The sequence below is a fragment of the Garra rufa genome, chromosome 25 (assembly GCF_049309525.1).
Source record: "Garra rufa chromosome 25, GarRuf1.0, whole genome shotgun sequence".
Classification (NCBI taxonomy): Eukaryota; Metazoa; Chordata; class Actinopteri; order Cypriniformes; family Cyprinidae; genus Garra; species Garra rufa.
Window position 1 is genome coordinate 32,095,129 of NC_133385.1, and position 26,041 is coordinate 32,121,169.

The 26,041-nt window shown below is 38.6% G+C and overlaps 1 protein-coding gene across 1 annotated transcript; it reads right to left on the minus strand.

The window, feature by feature from the left end:
- Positions 1 to 5,359: 5,359 nt before the first annotated feature.
- On the minus strand, positions 5,360 to 25,908 carry LOC141301613 (synaptotagmin-A-like). Its single transcript, XM_073831811.1, has 8 exons — positions 25,788 to 25,908; positions 25,387 to 25,556; positions 16,180 to 16,275; positions 14,439 to 14,606; positions 14,115 to 14,282; positions 10,322 to 10,439; positions 9,353 to 9,486; positions 5,360 to 5,954 (listed from the first exon to the last, which is right to left on the minus strand). Exons 1-8 carry the CDS (start codon positions 25,885 to 25,887, stop codon positions 5,715 to 5,717), a joined length of 1,194 nt encoding a protein of 397 aa, XP_073687912.1. The 5' UTR covers positions 25,888 to 25,908; the 3' UTR covers positions 5,360 to 5,714.
- Positions 25,909 to 26,041: the final 133 nt, after the last annotated feature.

Here is a 26,041-nt window from a genome sequence, read left to right on the forward strand (position 1 = left end):
TTTAGCTTTGCATCACAGGAATAAATTACATTTTAACATACACTACCAGTCAAAAGTTTTTTCTTTTTTTTAAAGAAGATTCTTCTGCTTACCAAGCTTGCATTTTTTATTCAAAGCACAGCAAAAACTGTACAATTTTGAAATATTTTTACTATTTAAAATATTTTTTTTTCTATCTGTTTGTATTTTTTAATGTAATTTATTCCTGTGATTTCAAAGCATTCTAATATTTTAAATTGCTGCTCAAAAACATTTATTATTATTATTATTACGTTGAAAACAGCTGATTATAGTTTTTTTTCAGATTTTCAGGTACAATTTAAAATAGATGCTTTATATTTGAATATACACAACCGGTCAAAAGTTTTTGAACAGTATGATTTTTAATGTTATGTTTTGTAAAGAAGTCTCTTCTGCTCAGCAAGCCTGGATTTATTTGATCCAAAGTACAGCAAAAATAGTACAAATGTGAAATATTTTTAGTACTTAAAATATGTTTTTTTTCTATTTGAATATATTTTAAAATGTAATTTATTCCTGTGATTTCAAAGCTACATTTTTAGCATCATTACTCCAGTCTTCAGTGTCACATGATCCTTCAGAAATCATTCTAATATTCTGATTTGCTGCTCAAAAAAAAAAAAAAAATAATAATAATAATATTTATTATATTATTATTTTATTATTATTATTATGTTGAAAATAGCTGAGTAGACTTTTTCAGGTATCTTTGATGAATAGAAAGTTCAGAAGAACAACATTTATCTGAAATAGAAATCTTTTGTAACCTTTTAAATATCATCATTTTGATTAATTTAAAGCATCCTTGCTAAATAAAAGTATTAATTTCTATAATTTAAACAGCATATTAGAATAATTTCTGAAGGATCATGTGACACTGAAGATTGGAGTAATGATGCTGAAAATTCACTTTTGAAATCACATGTTATATATTAAAATATATTCAAATAGAAAACACTTATTTCAAATAGTAAAAATATTTAAAAATTTTACTGTTTTTGCTGTACTTTGGAACAAATAAATGGAGGCTTGCTGAGCAGTAGAGACATCTTTAAAAAACATTAAAAATCTTACTGTTCAAAAACTTTTGACTGGTAGTGTGTTAAATCGTAATTTATTCCTGTGAACAAAGCTAAATATTTAGCATCATAACTCCAGTCTTCAGTGTCATATGATCCTTCAGAAATATTTCTAATTGTAGTTCAAATTATATGAATGAATACTTTTATTTAGAAAGGATGCTTTAAATTGATCAAAAGTGATAATAAAGACATTTATAATGTTACAAAAGATTTCTAATTTAGATAAATGCTGTTCCTCTGAACTTTCTACTCATCAAAGAAACCTGAAAAAATTCTACTCAGCTGTTTTCTCCATAATAATAATAATAATAAATGTTTTTGAGCAGCAAATCAGCATATTAGAATGATTTCTAAAGGATCATGTGACTGGAGTAACGATGCTAAAAATGTAGCTTTGAAATCACAGGAATAAATTACATTTTAAAATATATTCAAATAGAAAACAGTTATTTTAAATACTAAAAATATTTCACATTTTTACGGTTTTTGCTGTACTCTGGATCAATTAAACACAGGCTTAGTGAGCAGAAGAGAAAAAAGCAACATTAAAAATCCTACTGTTCAAAAAAACTGTTGACTAGTTGTGTATATTCAAATATAAAGCATCTATTTTAAATTGTAATAATATTTCACAATATTTGACTGCATTTTTGATCCAATAAACGCAGCATGGTAAGCTAGTAGGACTATTGCTTTGATCGGAGATGAAAGCTGCACTCTGATCTCTAGTAGTAAAGAGACTCTAAAGGTCACGTCAACAGTGTTTACCATCTCTGCTGACCATAAACCTGCTGTGTGTCTGCTTTTGTGATGGTTAAGGGAAATGGGTAATGGAAATCGCTGGCAAATCAGCTGTAAGTGGACTATATTGTTCTGTTCTATGGGAGCCATTTTTCCTGGAGTGGCTCAGACTGTGAAAGAAAATACATGCATAAAAGAATCTTTCATAAGCGATGGTAATGCTTTTGAAAGTGTCTCTTATGCTTATCAAGTCTGCATTTATTTGATTAAGAATACAATATGAACAGTAATATTGTGAAATAATATTACTATTTAAAATAACCATTTTCTGTTTAAATATATATTAAAAAGTAATTTATTCCTGTGACGCAAAGCTGAATTTTCAGCATCATTACTCCAGTCTCCAGTGTCACACGATCCTTCAGAAATCATTCTGCTTGAGAAATATTATTATCAATGAAAAACAGCTTAATATTAGTAAGGAAACTGGTACAAATTGGATACCACATACAAATTCAACTATTATAATGGTAGTAAGTTTTAAATGAGCTCACATTTTCTTCTAAAAGTGCCAAAAATATTTGTATTTGTGTAATAGGAATTTTGAAATGCTTTGGTCTCATACAAACACAGCATACATCGATAAAAGGACATCTTGAAGAAGGTACAAAATGTGCCTGCACTTTTTCCATTGTGCTTGTTGCTAGCATTAAATAATGAATTCTGAATTATACATTACAAAATGTACCTGAGTGTTTAAAACATGACTGTGCAAGAGCAACTAATGAGTTCTCCAGCCTTTAGCGTTCTGTAAACTTGCTCAAAGAAAGAAACCTCATTAAAACACCGTAATTGGGCCACATGTGTGCTGACAGCCTGATATTCACACCCTCATCTAGTGCTTACTGTAGTCACAAGAGAAATTAACATGTGCGCCTATGTATATGTATGTGTGTGTGTGTGTGTGTGTGTGTGTGTGTGTGTGTGTGTGTGTGTGTGTGTGTATGTGAACTCGGTAAACCTGATATGACTGTCTCGCGTCTTCATTTTCAAACCTCAGCTCTGAACATATCATCATTTTATCCCAAGCTTTGAAACGTGACAAGGTTTTTGCTGGTTTTAAAAACCTTCATAAATTTTATGAACAAAAACAATCCTATAAATACAGGGTCATCAGAATAGTGTCTAACCAATACATATATAAGAAAGTAACAGATAATTGAATAATAAATATATACAGTCAAGCGCAAAATTATTCACACCCCTGGCAAATTCTGACTTAAAGTTACTTTTATTCAACCAGCTAGTTTTTTTTTTAAAATTATTATTAGAAATGACACAGACGTCTCCCAGAAGATAATAAGACGATGTACAAGAGGCATCATTGTGGATAAAATTATTACTCATCTTTTATTTACATTTGAACAAAAAGTGGCATGTCCAAAATTATTCATACCCTTCTCAATAATCAATAGAAAAGCCTTTATTGGCTATTACAGCAATCAAATGCTTCCGATAATTGCTGACCAGCTTTTTGCATGTCTCCACTGGTATTTTTGCCCATTCATCTTTAGCGATGAGTTTCAACTCTTTCAGGTTGGAGGGTCTCCTTGCCATCACCCTGATCTTTAGCTCCCTCCACAGATTCTCAATTGGATTTAAGTCAGGACTCTGGCTGGGACACTGCAAAACGTTAATGTTTTTGTCTGCTAACCATTTCTTCACCACTTTTGCTGTGTGTTTTGGGTCGTTGTCGTGCTGAAATGTCCACTGGTGCCCAAGGCCAAGTTTCTCTGCAGACTGCCTGATGTTGTTGTTGAGAATTTTGATGTATTGCTCCTTTTTCATGGTGCTGTTTACTGTGATTAGGTTCCCTGGTCCACCGGCTGAAAAACACCCCAAAACAATAGGTTCCCACCATGTTTGACAGTGGGGATGGTGTTCTTAGGGTTGAAGGCTTCAAACAATTCAATTTTTGTTTCATTTGACCATAAAACAGAAGACCAGAAGGCTTCGTCTTTGTCCAGATGAGCATTTGCAAAGGCCAAGTGGGCTTTTGTGCGCCTTATCTGGAGAAGTGGTGTCCTCCTTGGTCTACATCTGTGGAACCCAGCGGTGTGCAGTGTCTGTTGGACTGTCTGCCTTGAGATGTTGCCACCAGCAGAGCCCAGATTCATCAGGATGGCCTTGGTGGTGATCCTTGGATTCTTTTTTTACCTCTCTCACTATCCTCCTGGCCAGCACAGGTGTCACTTTCGGCTTCCGAACACGTCTTGTATTTTTTAATAACACTTTGCACTGTAGCCACTGGAACTTCAAAACATTTAGATATGGTCTTATAGCTCTTTCCTGACTTGTGAGCAGCCACAATGCGCAGCCGCAGATCCTCAGTGAGCTCCTTTGTCCACAAACCAACAGCAGAGAGCTTCTGTTTATCACCTGTTGAGTTGATTAAAACAGCTGTTCCCAATGAATCAGGGTAATCAGGATAGTGTAGAACAGCTTGGACTATTTGGAATGGTGTAGAACTTTGGATTTTCCCATAGACTGTGACAGTTTGCAAAGGGTATGAATAATTTTGGACATGCCACTTTTTGTTCAAATGTAAAGAACAGTTGAGAATTTTTTTTTCCCACAATGATGTCTCTTGTACATCGTCTTATTATCTTTTGGGAGAAGCCTGTGTCATTTCCGGTCAAAAAAAACTTGCTGGTTGAATAACAGTAATTTTAAGTCGGAATTTGCCAGGGGTACGAATAATTTCAGGCTTGACTGTATATAGGGTGATGTGACAGCATTAATTGAATCTTACAGATAAATTTATGCTAAAAAACTAAAATTTTAAATGTGAATCTGGACCACAAAACCAGTCTTAAGTAGCACTTTGGATCAAAAATGCAGTCAAAAACAGTAATGTTGTGAAATATTTTTACAATTTAAAGTAGATGCTTTATATTTGAATATACACAACCAGTCAAAATTGTGGAACAGTAAGATTTGTAATGTTTTTTGTAATGCCATCTTCTTGACTCAGCAAGCCTGCAATTTTTTGATCCAAAGTACAGCAACAATAAAATGTTGAAATAATTTTACTATTTAAATAACTGTTTTCTGTTTGAATATATTTTAAAATGTAATTTATTCCTGTGATTTCAAAGCTGAATTTTTAGCATTGTTACTCCAGTCACATGATCCTTCAGAAATCATTCTAATATGCTGATTTCTGTTCAAAAAACATTTATTATTGTTATCATGTTGAAAACAGCTGAGTAGAATTTTTTTCAGGTTTCTTAGATGAATATATTTGTAGCAATAGCCAGAAATACATTGTATGGGTCATAATTATCCAGAAAACATTAGGATATTAAGATCATGTTCCATGAAGGTATTTTGTAAATTTTCTATCATAGATATATCAAAACTTCATTTTTAATTAGCAATATGCATTGCTAAGAACTTCATTTGGACAACTTCAAAGGTAATTTTCTCAACAAATTGAGAAACACCCTCAAACATCAAACATCAAAAAGCTCATTTATTCAATTTCAGATAACGTATAAATCTCAAATTTCAAAAAATGGTCCAAGGTCAAATATATTGTTATATATGATTTAAAACATGGCAAACATGGCACTTAACCACAAAAATAACTTTTCTAAAGAAGATCATCCTTATAAACAGATTTACTTTCATATGAATGATTCACTAAAACACTGGACCTGCTAACAGCTACAAATGATAGGAGACATAGGAGAGGGTAATGAAATGTTTCAGTACAATATGGATTGTTATAAATAAATGGAAAAGAACGTTTTCTTATTGGTCCCTTGTCTGGCCATTACACACCAGTATAATGGGAATGCAGGTTTTTTAGAAGGTTTTGTTTGTGAATGGGATTTTTAGCGTGTGTTTTAAGGCCAGCGTTGTGTCCACCTGTTCAGAGGACAGTAATGTGTGCCATTGAGCCACGGGTTTACGTGGGTTGGACAGCATATCAGCCCAGTGACGCAGCTGGTTTCCTGTAGCATCGCAGCCAAGATAAATCTTACCGATCGCATCATTTCTGCTCATTTTGTCATGATCCCACACAGAGATGACCAGCTGGACTTTCTGTATGAGGGACAATGAGCAAATCAAACAGTTGTACACATTGTAACTTACTTGACTAGGCTGAAATCACAATGTGAGAATGATATTCTGATAATAGAATCCTATTTTTTAAACCTTAAAGGGATAGTTAACCCAAAAATGATTTACTCACCATCAAGTCATCCTAGCTGTATAATGGTGCGTTCACACCGGATGCGAATAAAGTGGCAAGCGCGAGTGATTTACATGTTAAGTCAATGCAAAGACGAGAATAGCCATCCTGCGGCGTGAAATGCGCAAATGCGGCGGCGCGAAATCCGCAAATAGCGTGAATGAAGTGGCGTGCATTGAGCGTTTCAACCGTTTGCCGCACCATTCGTGCGAAACGCGAGATTCGTGCCACATTAACCAATCAGGAACTTGCTCTAGTAGTGACATCCATCCATCCATCATAAAAGTAATTAAAAGGATTTCGATATAAGCCAAGAGGACACAGGTTTTCCTTTGCTGTAAACAAAACTTGATTTTACCAAAACTAGTATATTCTCACCGGAGCTTATGCTACTCTTTCATCCTGTCATCTACTGAAACGCCACTCTCCTGCAAATGTGCGTGTATGACAGTTAGCGGAAGCTAGATATTATCATTTTTGAAGTTTTAAATATGCATATTTTTCTTACACAAACACATCGGTTAACTTCAGATGCCCTTTATTAACCCCCTGGAGTCATGTGGAGCACTTTTTATGATGATAGATGCACTTTATTGGACTTCAAAATCTCAACATCCATTCACTGCCATTATAAACCTTGGAAGTGTCACAGTTCTGTCTGTCTTGTCATTGGTTTTGCCCATTTGTCTTCCCCCCGTTGTTCTGTCATTTGGTTTAGCCCTTCGTCATTGTGATTCCCTGCACCTGTCCTTGTAATTATTAGTCATCTGTGTCACCTGTGTTTGATTATTAGTCTGTCCTTAAAAGTCTGTCTGTGATTTCAGTTCCCTGTCGGTCCTTTTGTGAAATAGATGTGTGTGAATGTTCCTGCCTTGTTCCTGCCTTGTTCCATTTGGAGATTTATATTAAATATATTGTATTTTGTATATATCGTCTATCGTCTCGTCTAATCCTGCACGCACCCCTGACATAAGGACCGACCACGTACAGTTTACCCGGCACCTCTCCCTGCGTTTATTTTCCGTTTTTTGTATCAGTGTTTTATTTTTTTTCCCTTATGGATGACCCTAATGTTTCCATCATTCTCCTGAAGCAGGGGAAACGCTCTCTCGAGGACCACATCAGAGACTTTCTGTTCCTCGTCCCATCTACTCATTACCCGGACAGCTGCTTGTGCACGTTCTTCCGCAATGGATTACATGAAAACATCAAGACGCAGCTGTCCGGGGAGGGTCCTCGAGAGAGCCTAGCCGGATACATCGAGTGGGTGCTGGCGTCCAGTGGATCTTCCTGGACTGTCGGCGTGGTCACGGAGGACGTCAGCCCCGCTCACGACCCAGAGAGCAGCCAATCATCGCCCCGACATGCAGAGCGGGAACCCGAGCGCACCGCGGATGAGGGACTAGAGCCGCGAGCGACAGAGCCAGAGCCCTCTCTGGCTGACCAGGTGCGTGAGCCGGATTCTACATCTGTGACGGTGGATTGCGACGTGGAGCAAGTAAGGGAAATGGAGAGCCCTGCCCACTGCAACTCCGCTGGGGGTGAGATGGAACACTCTGGGGACCTGATCGACTTCTTTTCAGAAGTCGAGGATATAAAATCATATGACTTAATAGACTTTTTCTCTGAGCCACTGACCTGCATAGACTTCCCTCCCACCCGCCCTCGTCTGTCTGAATCTGCCTGGTCCCCGCTGGTTCCGCCCAGCCGTCCTGAGTCCCCGCTGGTTCCGCCCAGCCGTCCTGAGTCCCCGCTGGTTCTGCCCAGCCGTCCTGAGTCCCCGCTGGTTCCGCCCAGCTGTCGAGTCCCCGCTGGTTCCGCCAGCCGTCCTGAGTCCCCGCTGGTTCCGCCCAGCCGTCCTGAGTCCCCGCTGGTTCCGCCCAGCCGCCCAAAGTCTCCCAGGTCATCAGTCAGTCCCCTTGCTCACCCTCAGCCCACCATCTCTGCAGTGGGCTCGCCGCAGGGTTGCCAGCTTACATCGGTGGCATGGCTGGAGGATCCCTCAACTCCGCCTCCAGCCTACGAGTCCAGATCTCCAACTCGGCCCTCCGACCCTGCGGCTCCACCACGGCTCTCGACGCCCTCCTCTCCACCGTCGCCCGTCGGCCCACCAGCTCCACCGGGCTCCATCGTCCCTCCGGCTCTGCCTTGGTCAGTCGTCGACCATCCGCCGCCTCGGGACTCCACTCCTCTGGCTTCGCCTCGTCCCTCTGTCCCTCCGGCTCTGTCAGGCTCCTCCTTCCCGTCAGCATCGCCTTCGTCCTCTGTCGCTCCGGCTCCGCCGCGGACCTCCGGATCTCCGCCTCCGCCTCGGCCGCCAGAGCCTCCTGTTCCGCCTTGGCCCTCCGGATCCGCGGTGTCGCCCTGGATCTTCGGCTCTCCATCTCCGCTTCGGGTTCCTCTGCCAGCTGCTCTGCCTCTGTCGGTCGGCCCCACGGAGTCGGCGGTCCTTCCTCCACCATGGCTCCTCCCTCCGTCGGCTCCTCCGTGGGCCGTCATCCTGGCTGCGATCTGGGTCCTGCTCTCCTGCTTCAGGTCCCTCCTGTTTCCTCCCTGGCTCCTCCCACCGTCGTCGCCCCCTTGGACTGTCTTTTTTGTCACATGGACTCTTGTTTTTGTCCCCCTTCCGGGGTTGCGTCCTCCGCCGGAGCCCCCTCCTTCATTGACTCTGGTTTCCTGGTTTTTCCGCCCCTCTCGTTTTTTCTTTTTTCCACGGCGCGAGGACGCGCCTTTCCGGAGGGGGGCGTAATGTCACAGTTCTGTCTGTCTTGTCATTGGTTTTGCCCATTTGTCTTCCCCCCGTTGATCTGTCATTTGGTTTAGCCCTTCGTCATTGTGATTCCCTGCACCTGTCCTTGTAATTATTAGTCATCTGTGTCACCTGTGTTTGATTATTAGTCTGTCCTTAAAAGTCTGTCTGTGATTTCAGTTCCCTGTCGGTCCTTTTGTGAAATAGATGTGTGTGAATGTTCCTGCCTTGTTCCTGCCTTGTTCCATTTGGAGATTTATATTAAATATATTGTATTTTGTATATATCGTCTATCGTCTCATCTAATCCTGCACGCACCCCTGACAGGAAGAGCCAGGATATTTTTTTTATTTAACTCTGATTGTTTTCATCTGAAAGAAGAAAGTCCTATACAACTAGGATGGCTTAAGGGTGAGTAAATCATGGGCTAATTTCATTTTTTTTGGGTGAACTATCCCTTTAATTAATCTACACAACCAGTTTCTAGGCTTCACTCACCTGAATCTGTTCAAATGACACTTCAAAAGTGAACGATTCATTGAAGTATGGATTCAGTGTCTGCTTCTTGACCGATGTTTTCTTCTTCTTCCACTTTTTCTTATCCAGAATCAATTGAACTTTCACGTAAGGGTCTACAGAACAAAAACAGAACTATTAATCCATTTGTAAGCTAAACATAATCTCTATTATTGCTTGAAATAGTGCAATGGCTAAATTTATACATGACCATTTTTCAACTCAGGCTCAGTGACTATAGCAACATTTATGCAAAATGAAATTACATTGCTTCTTGCACACTTTGCAACACTTTCAAAGTAAAAAATGTCCAGTAACTGAAATAGATGAACTTGAATTTGGCAATGTTTTGCCACCATAGCTTGCTTCTGTAAGTCTGTAAACTCTTTTATTGTGACTTTTCACAGGACTCGTACCCAAACTGTTCATCGCAAGTACAGTGCTGTACTAGATGGGCTATCGAGCAAGTTTACCTTATCAGAAAAGCAATACAGGTGTTTTACTGCCACTAGTGTTCATTTCAGCTGTGGATTGTAACTTCTTCAATGTGGAAGTAAGCTTATGTGTAAGACTTCTGGTTCATTATAGGGAAATAATGAGAAGAATAACAATGTGCAGTAAACGGTAAAACTGTTTGCCCTACAAACCAGTGTGCTCATAATTAAGATAATACATTAAAATAATATGGTAAGACACCAATTTGGAATATCAAGTTGCTAAAAATAGCTGGCCACGGATGAGACCAGAAGCCTGACCCAATAAATTTAGAAATGGCTGTGCCCACTCTTACATGATGAAAAAGGTGGATACAATTTGTAAAACCATTGGCTGAGGCACGTTTTTCCTTTGAGCCAATGTTGCCATTTTTAGTGTTTGAGACGTTTTGTTTCTGTCAGTAGTGGCTTTTGACTAGACTTTTGAGGATGTAGGATATTTTAGTATGTATGTCACCTGAAAAGCCTCCTTGGTCCATCTTCTTCAGGTTCTTGGCTTCCAGTATAATCACTGTGAGCTTACTACTAGCTGGGACATAACGAAGAGAAAAGCAGATCTCTCCCAGATGCTCTTGCTGCAATATGGAAACGATATGTAAGATGTGATCACACTAGCATTTACATTTTGCCTACAGAATGCTCTTTTGTCTGTTGTGTCTTGTTGAGGCAATCTTGATTTTCAGTCGTGAGTTGCACAGTGTCATAATATAAATCGTGAGTGCACAAGATGGCAGATTTCAATTTGTCACCATTGTGCTATTGAGTAGGCAACATAAGGTTGCTCCAGTGGGACTCACTGTAATTTTACATGGCGCTCTTTGGTGACGTGATGGAAACAAAATTCACTTGCTTTGCCATGTAGTGATAAAAAGATTCATTAAGATTCTATATTCAGCGTATAAGCCATTTTGTAGGAGCATCATTCATCCCTGCTGAAAAACAAACTGCTAAAACCTGGCTGGTCTTAGCTGGTTTAAGCTGGAAGTATCTGGTTTTAGCTGGTCTCCCTGCCTGGCTGGAAAAGTGACCAAAACCCCTCTAAAACCAGCCTGCTGACCAGCTATGACCAGCTATAAACAAGGCTGGAAAAGTGACCAAAACACTCTAAAACCAGTCTGCTGACCAGCTATGACCAGCTAAAACAAGGCTGGAAAAGTGACCAAAACCCCTCTAAAACCAGCCTGCTGACCAGCTATGACCAGCTAAAACAAGGCTGGAAAAGTGACCAAAACCCCTCTAAAACCAGTCTGCTGACCAGCTATGACCAGCTAAAACAAGGCTGGAAAAGTGACCAAAACCCCACTAAAACCAGTCTGCTGACCAGCTATGACCAGCTAAAACAAGGCTGGAAAAGTGACCAAAACCCCTCTAAAACCAGCCTGCTGTCCAGCTATGACCAGCTAAAACAAGGCTGGAAAAGTGACCAAAACCCCTCTAAAACCAGCCTGCTGACCAGCTATGACCAGCTAAAACAAGGCTGGAAAAGTGACCAAAACCCCACTAAAACCAGCCTGCTGACCAGCTATGACCAGCTAAAACAAGGCTGGAAAAGTGACCAAAACCCCTCTAAAACCAGTCTGCTGACCAGCTATGACCAGCTAAAACAAGGCTGGAAAAGTGACCAAAACCCCACTAAAACCAGTCTGCTGACCAGCTATGACCAGCTAAAACAAGGCTGGAAAAGTGACCAAAACCCCTCTAAAACCAGCCTGCTGTCCAGCTATGACCAGCTAAAACAAGGCTGGAAAAGTGACCAAAACCCCTCTAAAACCAGCCTGCTGACCAGCTATGACCAGCTAAAACAAGGCTGGAAAAGTGACCAAAACCCCACTAAAACCAGCCTGCTGACCAGCTATGACCAGCTAAAACAAGGCTGGAAAAGTGACCAAAACCCCTCTAAAACCAGTCTGCTGACCAGCTATGACCAGCTAAAACAAGGCTGGAAAAGTGACCAAAACCCCTCTAAAACCAGCCTGCTGACCAGCTATGACCAGCTAAAACAAGGCTGGAAAAGTGACCAAAACCCCTCTAAAACCAGCCTGCTGTCCAGCTATGACCAGCTAAAACAAGGCTGGAAAAGTGACCAAAACCCCACTAAAACCAGTCTGCTGACCAGCTATGACCAGCTAAAACAAGGCTGGAAAAGTGACCAAAACCCCTCTAAAACCAGCCTGCTGACCAGCTATGACCAGCTAAAACAAGGCTGGAAAAGTGACCAAAACCCCTCTAAAACCAGTCTGCTGACCAGCTATGACCAGCTAAAACAAGGCTGGAAAAGTGACCAAAACCCTCTAAAACCAGCCTGCTGACCAGCTACGACCAGCTAAAACAAGACTGGAAAAGTGACCAAAACCCCTCTAAAACCACCCTGCTGTCCAGCTACGACCAGCTAAAACAAGGCTGGAAAAGTGACCAAAACCCCTCTAAAACCACCCTGCTGACCAGCTACGACCAGCTAAAACAAGGCTGGAAAAGTGACCAAAACCCCTCTAAAACCACCCTGCTGTCCAGCTACGACCAGCTAAAACAAGACTGGAAAAGTGACCAAAACCCCTCTAAAACCACCCTGCTGACCAGCTACGACCAGCTAAAACAAGGCTGGAAAAGTGACCAAAACCCCTCTAAAACCACCCTGCTGACCAGCTACGACCAGCTAAAACAAGGCTGGAAAAGTGACCAAAACCCCTCTAAAACCAGCCTGCTGTCCAGCTACGACCAGCTAAAACAAGGCTGGAAAAGTGACCAAAACCCCTCTAAAACCACCCTGCTGTCCAGCTACGACCAGCTAAAACAAGACTGGAAAAGTGACCAAAACCCCTCTAAAACCACCCTGCTGTCCAGCTACGACCAGCTAAAACAAGACTGGAAAAGTGACCAAAACCCCTCTAAAACCACCCTGCTGTCCAGCTACGACCAGCTAAAACAAGACTGGAAAAGTGACCAAAACCCCTCTAAAACCACCCTGCTGTCCAGCTACGACCAGCTAAAACAAGACTGGAAAAGTGACCAAAACCCCTCTAAAACCACCCTGCTGTCCAGCTACGACCAGCTAAAACAAGACTGGAAAAGTGACCAAAACCCCTCTAAAACCACCCTGCTGTCCAGCTACGACCAGCTGAAACAAGACTGGAAAAGTGACCAAAACCCCACTAAAACCAGCCTGCTGACCAGCTACGACCAGCTAAAACAAGGCTGGAAAAGTGACCAAAACCCCTCTAAAACCACCCTGCTGTCCAGCTACGACCAGCTAAAACAAGACTGGAAAAGTGACCAAAACCCCTCTAAAACCACCCTGCTGTCCAGCTACGACCAGCTAAAACCAGCCAACCAGTCTAGGCTGGTTTTAGCTGTTTTTTTTCACCAGGGATTCCACAGCAATACAAAGAGAAGACAACTTTTTGGGAAATCCACCTGATTTCCAATTTGTAAGCAATGACACTTTGCATTTCTTAAAGGAACACAACACTTTTTTGGAAATCCTGTAGGCTCATTCTCCAACTCCCCCCGAGTTAATTCGTTGATTTGTACCATTCTGAAATCCAAAGCCGTTCTCCTGTTCTGGCGATATCACTTTTAGCATAGCTTAGCATAGATCATTGAATCCTGTGAGACCAATAGCATCGTGTTCAAAAATGACCAACAAGTTTCGATATTTGTCCTATATAAAACACCGTAACATGGCCGAAGCAGGCGTAGTGATATCACGCAGCACGTCGCAGCACAACGTGACCTACTGCATGCACAGGGAGTGTTCCTCATTGGAAGTTACCTAGCTGGGAACTAATTTCAGGCGCTGCATGATTTTACTGCACCTACTTCGGCCATGTTACATCAGCAAACTTCCTTGACTATTACGCCGGAATGGGAGTGTAGTTCCTAATCTTATCGGCCTAGAAAATCACATCTTTACATTTTCCACCGGTCTTAGTACACGATGTAACTGCAGAAGAGTCAAGTTTTAAATAGGACAAATATCGAAACTCGTTGGACATTTTTAAACGCGATGCTATTGGTCTAATAGGATTCAATGATCTATGCTAAGCTATGCTAAAAGTGATATCGCCAGAACAGGAGAACGGCTGAATGGATTTCAGAAAGGTAAAACTCAACTTATTAACTCGGGGGGAGATGGAGAATGAGCCAAAAAAAATTCTAAAAAAAGTGGAGTGTTCCTTTAAGAATATAATTTATAGAAACTAACCATATGACAAATTACATTGAACTTGATCACATATATGACTGAAGTGAACCTCATGTTTGGAAGCTTCGCTCAGATCTCTCCACTCCTCGATCACATGGTTCCAGTCCACCGTCGACAGATTCAGTCTGATCTCACCGATAATGTCATGTTTTGAGAATCTGTTGAAGTCATAGACTTGGATCACCAGTATTGACTCAATCAGCTCCTTCTGAGGAATCTACAAGCGATGACAACAACACATCAGTGTTTCATTGTAAACAGGCTGTAAATTTAACAACTCAGCTTTAATGAGCTTGACCAAGCATCAGGTCATTGTTATACATGTATACATGTGAATCTATGGCTATATGACAACTGAAGCTGCAGGGTTTACCTGATACTTGAAATTTTCATTGAACACTGGGTTCAGGGTTTTCCTGAAGACTTTTGTCTCAAATGTTTTGGACTTGTTGGGAAGGATGTAGACTTTCACATAAGGGTCAGATGTCCCTCCTGAGTCCATCGCTTTCAAAGCGGCAGCTTCTTTTATCCCTACGGTCAGCTGATGAAAATTGTGGTACAGTACATGTAAGATTGTGATCTTAAAAACACTTTATGACTGTTTAAATCTAAAAGTATATTCCACATAAAATCATGTTTGACTCTATACTCTATTAGTATAGAGTATATAGAGTATATTTTAGTCAAATTCTGTATGCTTCTTTCCCCTGGATTGGTGTTCCTGTAGCCCTGACATTTACAGTTGAAGTCAAAAGTTTACATACACCTTTGTATCATACAAAATGCATGTATTTAGTACTGACCTGAATAAGATACTTCACGTTTTTGTTTTTGTTTTTGTGATAGTTGTTCATAAGTCCTGATCTGCCCACAGTTTTTCAGAAAAATCCTTCAGGTCCCACAAATTCAGTTTTATTTTATTTATTTTTTTAGCATTTTTGTGTTTTTGCATATTTGAACCCTTTCCAGCAATGACTGTATGATTATGAGATCCATCTTTTCATACTGAGGACAACTGAGGGACTCATACGCAACTATTACAGAAGGTTCAAACGCTCACTGATGCTTCAGAAGGAAAAACAATGCATTAAGAGCCAGGGGTGAAAACTTTTGAACAGAATGTAGATGTGCACATTTGACTAATTTTGCCTACATATCTTTCTTTTTCATTTAGTACGACCCTTTAGAAGCTACAGAAGATATTTGCATGTTTTGCATTTGCAGAAAAAATAAAATAAGTATTGAAAATTGAAAAATAAGTCAAATTTACCCTGATCTTTGAAATCAAAAAGTTTTCAGCATAAAAGGGATTCTGTACCTTCTGCATTAGTTGCATATGAGTCCCTCAGTTGTCCTCAGTGTGAAAAGATGGATCTTATAATCATACAGTCATTGTTGGAAAGTGTTCAACTAAACAAAAATGCTAAAAAAAAACACTGAATTTGTGGGACCTGAAGGATTTTTCTAAATAACAGCAGGCAGTTTAATTGTTCAGGACAAACTCATAAACAAATATCACCTAAACAAACAAACAAAAAAAAAAAAAAACACACACACACAGCTGTGGATCATTCAGATAACAACACAGTATTAAGAATTAAGTGTATGTAAACTTTTGAACGGGGTCATTTTTTTATAAATTCAACTATTATTTTCTCTGGTGGACTATATGTAAACGTCTTTTATGTGCAAAGGTCAGTACTAAATAAAAAATAATATTTAAATAAACATTTGGTAAGATTTCTCTTATTTTGTTCAAATAATTAGCATTTTGCAGATTCTCCAAGGAGTATGTAAACTTTTGCCTTCAACTGTATTGTTTCTTAAATCAACATTCCAAATTTCCATTATAAAGTCGGACGCAATTTCCAGTTCATGTGGACTTCAAATAAAAAGATGCACCTCATGAAGTTAAATGATAGAAGGTCTTGAGCGAGCAGAGAAACTGAATCTAGACAAATAATGATGACTTTGGTGAAGGAGAAGATTAAAAATAAGGTATTTGCATTTTTGAATGAACAGATGTATGAAGCAGTTGGATGAAAGTTAGGAATAACTATGCTTCCTGCCAGTTGAGGGCACTGCTGTAAAATTAGTAAAAAGGATATAGTTACCTCTGATCTGGATGCGTTGAACTCCAGCGAGTACTGCAGTTTTCCTCTCTGCTGGTCAGCTGAGCCATACTCCACATCCTCTGTCTCAGGCTGGACCTGTCAATACATCCAGAATCCCATTAGTGAACGCCAACCAGAGGAATATTTTACTGCTCGTGCATTTGCATTCTTAGGATAGCAATAGTTCACCCAAAAATGAAAATTTGCAAGCCTCTCAAGATGAAAATGAGTTTGTTTGTTCATGGATTTGAAGAAAGGTAGCATTACATCATTACATCGTCTGCAGTGAATGGGTGCCGTCAGAATGAGAGTCCAAAGAGCTGATAAAAACATCACAATAATCCACAAGTAATCCACACCACTCCAGTCCATCTGTTAACATCTTGTGAAGTGAAAAGCTGCATGTTTGTAAGAAACAAATCCATCATTATCACATTTTTAGCTTCAAACCATAGCTTCCTCCACTGAAAAAAAGTCATTTCTTATGAATCAGGAGAGAAATATCAAAGCAAAAATATCAAGCAGTGTTTACAAGCGAAAACAGTCCAAAACAGTTCTAAACAAATATATCGGCAGATTTTGATGTGAGAGAACAACAGATGATGGACTTTTTCACTAAAGAAAGTGTTATTATGGATTCGTAATTTGGCCAGAAGCAACCCCACATAGCAAAATTGGTTTGGCCCAGTGATGGGCCACACAATCCACTTTCACTTGGCCCAAATACAGCAGTGAATTACGGTACATGACTGGACCAGGTCTGGATTCCAGACAAGGGCCACGCATGGGCCATAACTGGCCCAAGTCTCAGCCAAGTAAATTAACTATAACTGGCCCTGAATTGGGCCAGATCAAAATGTAACATTTGAACCAAAACACAGCCTTAAGTAAACCATATCAACACCAGTGTTTAACCAGAATGCCCAAAACTGAGCCACACCCAAGCCTGATCTACAGGTGAACTAAACCTGGCAGCCAAAATATGGGCCATAAAAAGGCCATGAGAGATCAATATCTCTGCCACCTGTGTGACCATAGCTGGCTCTATTCTGGTCCTATATGCTGGACCAGATGGGTTCCACATGTCAGCCATAACCTCCTAGATAAATAATCACAACAAAGACAGTATTCTTAACAAATGTTTAATCATGTTAACATCAAAGCATTGACACCTGACATTTTAAAGTTGTTCAAACAACTCTGAAATACCACTCCCCTGTCAGTTCTGCAATAAAAATGAAGTAAGTAGAAGTTCTGTGCCATGTTTTAGTTCATGAAGTTTTATTTTAAATGTAACACTTGATCATCCATGTTTCTGATCATGAAGTTTCATGCTTTGTCTAAAGCTTGACTGTCCATGTTTCTGATTAGGAACAAAATTTACTTGACATACACTTGAACACTTGTTTCTACTCATCGAGTTTCACTTCACATAACACTTGAGCGTCCAGGTTTATGGTCAGGAAGTAGCACTCTTCAAATGACTCTGAAACATTCATGATTCTGTTAATGAACAAGTTGCACTCTGAACAGAGCCTTGGAACATCCATTCCTAAAGTCTGTTAACTAGTCGTACTCTCCTCACACACTCTATTCTTCATCCTCTCTTTTCGGCCACCATCTCTGTCTGGGGCGAGATATAGCCATCTTTTAATGATGGCATGAATTAATTTTTCTTTGGCCTCAGATGTCAGACAGTTGCACCCATAGACTGTAAAAAAGATGGACAACGCGTCTCCGCTTCTTTCCACTATAGAAAAGTGAAGCCAAAACAGCTCAATATGGCCGCTACCATCTTGGGGGAAGTTACGTCATTTGGAGCCAGAGCATGCGCAGTAGAGGTTCGTTTGGAGCCAGAGCATGCGCAGTAGAGGTTCGTTTGGAGCCAGAGCATGCGCAGTAGAGGTTCGTTTGGAGCCAGAGCATGCGCAGTAGTGTCGTGAGGCGGAGCCGCGGTGTCAAAGTCCTGCCCAAACTCCCGCAGACCCAATCGCACGATCACAATCATGACACCACACCCCGTTTTTATAGCATCAAATAACTACTTAAATGCAAACTTATTAGAAAAACGAACACCTGAGCATGAATCAGCATTATAAAAACTACCTCACACGATGGAAATCACCTTTGGAAAAAAATTATTTGCCGTGTAATTCGATTATTTAGTTTGGCTCACGTCCCATTAGATTACATGGAGAGGGCGGGGTTTATGACCTATACTGCAGCCAGCCACCGGGGGGCGATCGAAAACTTTTGGCTTCACTTTTCAGGATACCTACGGCACGCTTGGTTGCACCTCACAGCCGCTGAAAAACACAAGCACACATGGTGTATAATTAGCTTTTGCATCAGGTAACAGGTAACATGGCTATTGGATAAAATACAATATTACCACAAAAACTGAACCAATGACCTTTAGACAAACATTCTGTATTGTCTTTTACCATCTACCCATCTTCCAGTTAATTATCGTTTCTTACTTCCCCCAGCCCTTCATCGTTTAGATTGTCTGAAATAGCCCAAATTCTGACTGTCTACTATGGGTAAAAGATAATTTTACACATCTCAGGAACACACTACCACTTAGCTTAAAATGACTGTGTGAAATATGTATAGATTAATTCTACTTGGGATTTTGTTTATTTTTACTTCTTTTAAATTCAGTGTATGTTTTTGTTATGCAACCTTGAGCTTGTGTTGAGGTACTATATACATAAAACGTTCTCTCTCTCCTTCATTTTCTAAATCTCTTATAGAGTGCATTCATGCTTTAAGCATTTAAATAAAGAGAGATATAAAAAATTGTGATGACAATCTCCACAACAAAAAACATTTTTGAAAACTGGACAAAAAGACAAAAGGTACAAGACTGTGTACTTAAAGGCTTTAGAAATAACTGCAGTCCCATGAAGCACTATATAATCAAATTAAAAACAGCAGTGATAGTGTAGTTTTTCCACAAAGAATTGAGGAAAAAAAGTGGAATATACATAAAAGTGGAAAAGACGCAACACTTATTTGTACATTACTTGTCACATCCTGATGTCACATGTCTTTACAGAATTTTTATGTGTGTGTGTGTGTGTGTGTGTGTGTGTGTGTGTGTGTGTGTGTGTGTGTGTGTGTGTGTGTGTGTGTGTGTGTGTGTGTGTGTGTGTGTGTGTGTGCGCGCGTGTGTGTGTGTGTGTGTGTGTGTGTGTGTGTGTGTGTGTGCGTGAGCATGCACAGATTGCAAAAATCACTGGCAATGTGAATTAATCAAAATCAGATGATCCTGAGGCTAATCCCATGACACACTATCAGTGCATTCTGAAAAGGGCTAGACAATATACTCACAACTTTGGTAACTGGATGTTTGCTGGATGTCCCAGGTGTAGTGTGGCTCATCGAGCCTTGAAGGTTCAGAGTGCCCTGGATATCCCTACGTTTGTGGGGTGCTCTTCTGACCTCGACGTTGGCATGCCTTAAAAGGGCCTCAGTGCTTGATTTACAGCTCTCAGAGAGAACATGATGCCAGGCATACCTCCTGCAACATACAAAATATCTTAGTCCTTTAACAGCTGTAATAAAATGCACTGTAATTAAAAAAAGCTGACACTTCTTACTTGTTTTTGACTTTGTTCCTTAAATGCCTTCCATCTCATCATTAGGGATGTCAGGAGCACTGTGGAAGAGCTTAGGGTCTAATTTGGCTTTCCAGGGTCTAATTTGTTGTGCTGTCTAGGAATATTTGGAGCATCAGGTATGGAATACATTCTGCTTAAAAGTACAAAATCTCTTGGTCATTTATCTGCTGTAGTGTTGTCAAAAGTCCCGGTACTTCGGTACCAAGTCGGTACTAAAAAAATTAAAACGTTACGGTACCAGGTTTTCTTAAGTACCGGTGGTACCGACTATCCGGTCAACCCGGTTCTTGATACGCTATACAAAAGGTGCGCTCTCACGCACTACGCACTGCGCAGTTGCGCTCTATTCAGCGGTGCTGCTGATGCCGCGGCTCTGAATCCACTTGTTGACAAAGAAGAGCCAGGCTTGCTCCAAATATTTTGGATTTTGCGGCTGAACAAGGCGAACATCATAGATCATCAAAAAACTATTTGCAAAAGATGTCGTCTAGGTTCTCTCGAAAGGAGGAAACACATCAAACTTAAAACACCTCAAAGATCGACTCCGGGATCAAATGAAAGAGTTCAAGTAAGGTAAGTTTCATTTTAATTTCATATTTAGAGCATTATTGCATATTTTAATTTGAATGTCAGACTGAAATAAACATCACCGTTTGTGTAGTGAATCGTTAGCATAAGCGCGGCTAACGCTAATATGCTGGGCCTAGAATGAATTTGAAACAACGATCCTATAACTTTTGTTAGAGTAAAAAAAAATAAGGACATGATGTATTTACTATTTTTTACACAAATGACATGTGTATCCAAAATATATGTGTTAGAGAATGTACAAATGTGTCGTTAACAATGTGTATGTCCTTAATATGAGTCTGTCAGAAAACATTCTAGGCTTATTCTTGACTGGATAAATATGAATGCAGTTTGGATTGAATAAAAGTACAATCAAATAAAACACGTTTTATCCCCGGTTTAGTTAGGTAATACTTTAAAATAAGATCAAATTCATGCATCATCTAACATAAACTTGAATTAATGTTGTAAAAATATGTTTCCCTTACTTTATGTTTGTGAATGTTATTTAATACAAAAAGACATGATCATGTTTGTTCATGTTTAACAAATTAATATGATTTTATGCATTAGTAAATGTTGAAATTAGCCTAACCTCACTAAGAATAATTGCCATGTAATGTTAACTACTGTTTACTGTTAGGCAATGTTATCTAACAAATGAAAATTGTAAAGTGTTTTTAATACTGCAGTTTTCATCTGTGATAGACACTTGTCTTAATATATGTAATCTTATCTTAATTTATTATAACAGCTGTTTTTACTGAAAATTCATATTTTGCTGGTGTCAATTATCTAATGTTGCATCTGGTCAGACTTAGGCCATGGCTTTACTTAAGTATATTATATTTCTTTTTACAGTTGCAGATTAAGGAAGATTATGAAAGACCCCAGCGAACTCTAAAACAGACAACAGTACAGATGTTTTTCAGCAACAGCAGCAGAAATATGACAAAAAGTTTTGGGTGAAGCTTGTTTACATTTTTTATGCCTGTAATTTATTTAGATGTTATTTCATTACTAAAATGTTTACAAATACTTTTTTAACCTGTGAAAAAACTTTTAACAAAATTTTACATTAGTATAAAGAATGGCACTGTTTTTTGTACATTTTATTTTCTTTTTTAATAAAAAATAGTGTGTTGCTCAATTAATATGTTATTGTGTTTTGCTTTGGTACCGAAATTGGTACCGAGAACCGTGGATTTTCAATGGTATTGGTACCGAATACTGAAATTTTGGTACCGTGACAACACTAATCTGCTGTGATAAAATACATTATTATTTTAAAAAGCAGAAGCTTTTTACCCTTCTCTTAAATTTTGGTTAATGTAGGCGTTCTTCTGTCTCATTATTATCAGCATCATCATCATCTTCTCCGGGGAAAGAATGTTCTTAGGTCTAACACATTTACCAATTCCAAGATATACTTTTATTTGTAAATGTGGTGCGAAACATTAATATAAACAAACAATCTAACCGAACCCCTACTTTCTTTTTCTTTGAAATTGGTGAGTTCCTTCCATCGGTCTGATCAATGTCTGTGTGATCAACAGCTAGAGGTAGTTTACGTCTAGCTTTCTTGTAGTCATCTGGAAAAGTAGCATAACAAAAAGAAGAAATTTAAAAAGTAAAACAGTGATTTTAAATATTACTATTAATTCTGGCCCTATGGGGCTATGAAGCAGACAAAATATCTATAACTATTCTTTTTTGAACATTTCATATATGCTGGATAAAATGTTAGTCATGTTGTAATTTAAAATGTGCACATTATTGATTATGTTTAAACATACAACAAATCAAATTACTTTTTGTTTGCATATTTTAAACATAAAACTTGAAATGATTTGGGTGTCATTCCAGGCACTTTTGAACATCAATAACAACTGGTTATTGTAATAATTTTGGTCACTATAAAGGTGATACCAATTTTTGCACAACAATTAATCTCTTGTAACATTTGGAGTGTATTGACAATGATTATTGATGCCCATTTATAAATAGTTTAGTTTAATTTAAATAAATTACATTCAAGGTGAAGTAGAATAAAGAAACATGTATACCCCTTTCCAAGCATTTACTCAATTTCAACATGACATACACCACTAATGAAATTCCAAAACATTGGTACAACAAAAATGCATACTTTTATCTGTAATTTAATATATAACGTTACATTGGCTCCAACAACAAATACCATTACAATTAATTATAACCCTAATCATCTGTCAAAGACGATTAAATTTAAGTGACATAAGAAAAATACCGACTTCTTCAGGAGTAAAGTTAGTGACATAGTTTATTGTATTTACAACACGTAGATTAAAACTGCGTTCACGTGCTGCTAAAACAAGGGCACTCGCGTGTAACGTCAATTAATTAATAAATCCGAAGCAAAATGAAGAAGAATATAGTAAACTTGCAACGATACATATGCGTATGTTCGCACTTACCGCTTTGGTTTCAGAAGTCTGTGCAAGACTGCAGCGTCCGCCTGCTTTTTTGAAAAGACATATGGTTCCGGGAGTATTTGTATTCACTTTTCCTTATTGAAGATTTGTTAATTAAAGCGTTATAAGTCATAAATCATAACAACATTTAAAACATTCGATCTGAAATAAAATAAAAATAAAAATTGTCAAAGAGACAAAAATACGAGACTGTGTGTTACAGCCAAGTGGGTAAATAAAACTACAATCCCATTAAGCACTGCAAATGACAATTAACGCCTTTTGGAAAACTTTGCTCTGATGGGCTCTGATAGGCTAATTTCGCATTTCCGGGTTTTTGAAATCCTGAATGGTGCGCACTGGGTAAAAGTTTTTCCAGTAAACAAACAACGTAAAAACAATACATTTAATTTTAAATGTATAAAAACCATAAAGCCATTAGTATTGTTGCTGTTGCACATTTCATAGTTACTTTGACTGTGATTAAATAATGTTGTGTGGTGTTGAAAATAAATAGTTTCATAATTTCATTTTAATCCACCAGGGTTAGCTATAATTTTGAATGCAGGATTTAATCACATTATAGAAATGTTAATAAATTATGAAAAGTAAAGTCTACTGGTGTACATTCATGGCATAAAAAAAAAATGAACTGAAATCAAACAATTACAGTTGATTTTCATAATTTAAATAATTAAATCTTCATTGTTGCCTGGATTAACTTCAAGGCATTAGACCCAGAATGCAAACGTGAAGATGGAAACTTCTTTGTGTATTAAAACATTGGGATTTTATATAAAAAATATTTGAAATGTGGGTGAAATATGGCCAATCTAATGTGGGCCACATATCTATATTTGACATCTGGGCCAAATACTACATTTGACATCTGGCCCAGGTCTTGTGTGCCGCCTTAAAACCGGTACCATCTCTGTCAAACTCGGGCCATGTTTGGCCCACATGCTGTATGCCAGTGCCGGATAAATGCCAGCTGTGCCAGATGCATGCCAAATCTGGGCCAAAATTGTTTGCTGACTGGGACGCTTTAACGTTAAAACATGGATTTGTTTCTTACAAACTCACCAATTTTCACTTCACAAGATGTTAACAGATGGACTGGATTGTCCAACTGTTGCAATTACCTTTTTATTCCATGGTGAAAAAATATAGCAAAATGCACTTTTACAATTCTGAAAAAAGTCAGAATTGTGAGATAAAAATTATCTTTTTTATTTTTTGGTGATTTTTATGTTTTAATAGTTTTTTTTTGTAAAATGTAATTGTAGAATTCTGAGAAATAAGTCAGAATTGTGAGATAAAAAGTTGCAGGTGCCTTTTTATTCTGTGGTGCGAAAAAAATGCTAAATGTAATCTTAGAATTATGGGGAAAAAAAGATCAGAACAAAAAATGTTGCAATTACCTTTTTATTTTATGGTAAAAAAAAAAAAAGCAAATTGAAAGCTAAGAATTCTGAGAAAAAAAGTCAGAATTGTGAGATAAAAAGTTGCAATTACCTTTTTATTTTTTATATTATGGTAAAAAGTGCAAAATGAAATCTTAGAATTCTGAAAAAAATTGCAGTTACCTTTTTATCGTTTATTCCATGGTTGAAAAAAATTGCCAAATGTAATCTTAAAATTCTGAAGAAAAAAGTCAATTGTGAGATAAAAATTACCTTTGTATTTCCCAGTAAAAAAAAAAAAAAAAAAAGCAAAATGTAATCTTTAGATTCTAAGAAAAAGTCATAATTATGAGATTAAAATTGCAATTACCTTTTAATTTTTTATTCCATAGTAAAAAAAAAGATAAATGTAATTTTTACATTTAAAGAAAAAGTCATAATTATGAGATTAAAAGTTGCAATTGCCTTTTTACTTTTTATACCGTAGTAAAAAAATATTTAAAAAAATATAGGAAGCATTTGATTGCTGTAATAGCCAATAAAGGCTTTTCTATTGATTATTGAGGAGGGTATGAATACTTTTGGACATGCCACTTTTTGTTCAAATGTAAATAAACAGATGGACTGGAGTGGTGCGAATTACTTGTGGATTATTGTGATGTTTTTATCAGCTGTTTGAACTCTCATTCTGACGGCACCCATTCACTACAGAGGATCAGTCGGTAATGTTAACCTTCCCCAAATCTGTTCAAGTGAAAAGACAAACTCGTTACATCTAGGGCGAGTAAACGCTCAACAAATTTTAGTTTGTGTGCAAACTATTCTATTAAAGAACAATAGCAGCCAATAGTGTGAGTTCGGGGGCGGGACTTGGATGGTTTTTCGACCAATAGCAGATGATGGAAGTGTTTGAGAAAACCTTTATAACAACAATTGTACTTTTGAAAAACAGATTGCCATGTACTACTGCAGACATTGCCTTTAAAATCTCAAAAGAGTTAATAATTGATGTATTGCAAGATTATAGAGCAATGAAAGTAATGTTAAAAGCATGGAAGAATTTAATGAGAAATGTTTATGTTACTATCTTTGACTTTCAAAGACTAGAAAAGTAATTAAACCAGAATTCACAAGCAGCTCCGCCTCGTTTCTCACCAGCGCTGCGGTTGTAGTTCCTGCGATCCCTTTCATGCTGATCTTCTGATCTGGCTTCTTCTTTCTCTTCTTTTTCCCTTTGCAGCAGCATTTTACACAGCAGCATATCGTGCAGATAAGAAGGATCAGGATGATGGCTGCAAATATGGCATAGATGGCCCATCTTGGCACTGTTGTGGCAAAAACAACAATATTCCATCAGCAGCAAAGCAGCAGCTCCAGTATAGCACCATGACACACATCTGAAGGATGAGGCCAGACCATGGCCAGGAGACTTAAGGCAAGCTAAACTTGCAACAAGTGAAAACTGAGTAGCAAGAAATGTGCGCAAGAGGCAGAATTAGATCAGGGCCAGTGGAGCAGGTGCTGAGATGAGGATTCATATGATAGTCTATACTCACAAGGAATCCTGTCCAGTAAAGAGGTCAGGAAGCCTGGAGCAGCTGTTGTGGTGTTGGTGTGAGGTGTTTTAGTTGCTTTTAATGCTGGTCTTGGTGTCATGGTGAAATGGATGGGACCAGTGGGTCACTGGAAATATACATACAAGACATATGGTTGAGTTAGTAATCTTGTTTTGTGTCGCCCCCTACTGGTTAGAATGGTTTTTCAGTATTTTAGTCAGCCTGAAGGGAACGATATACTCTAAATTAAAGGG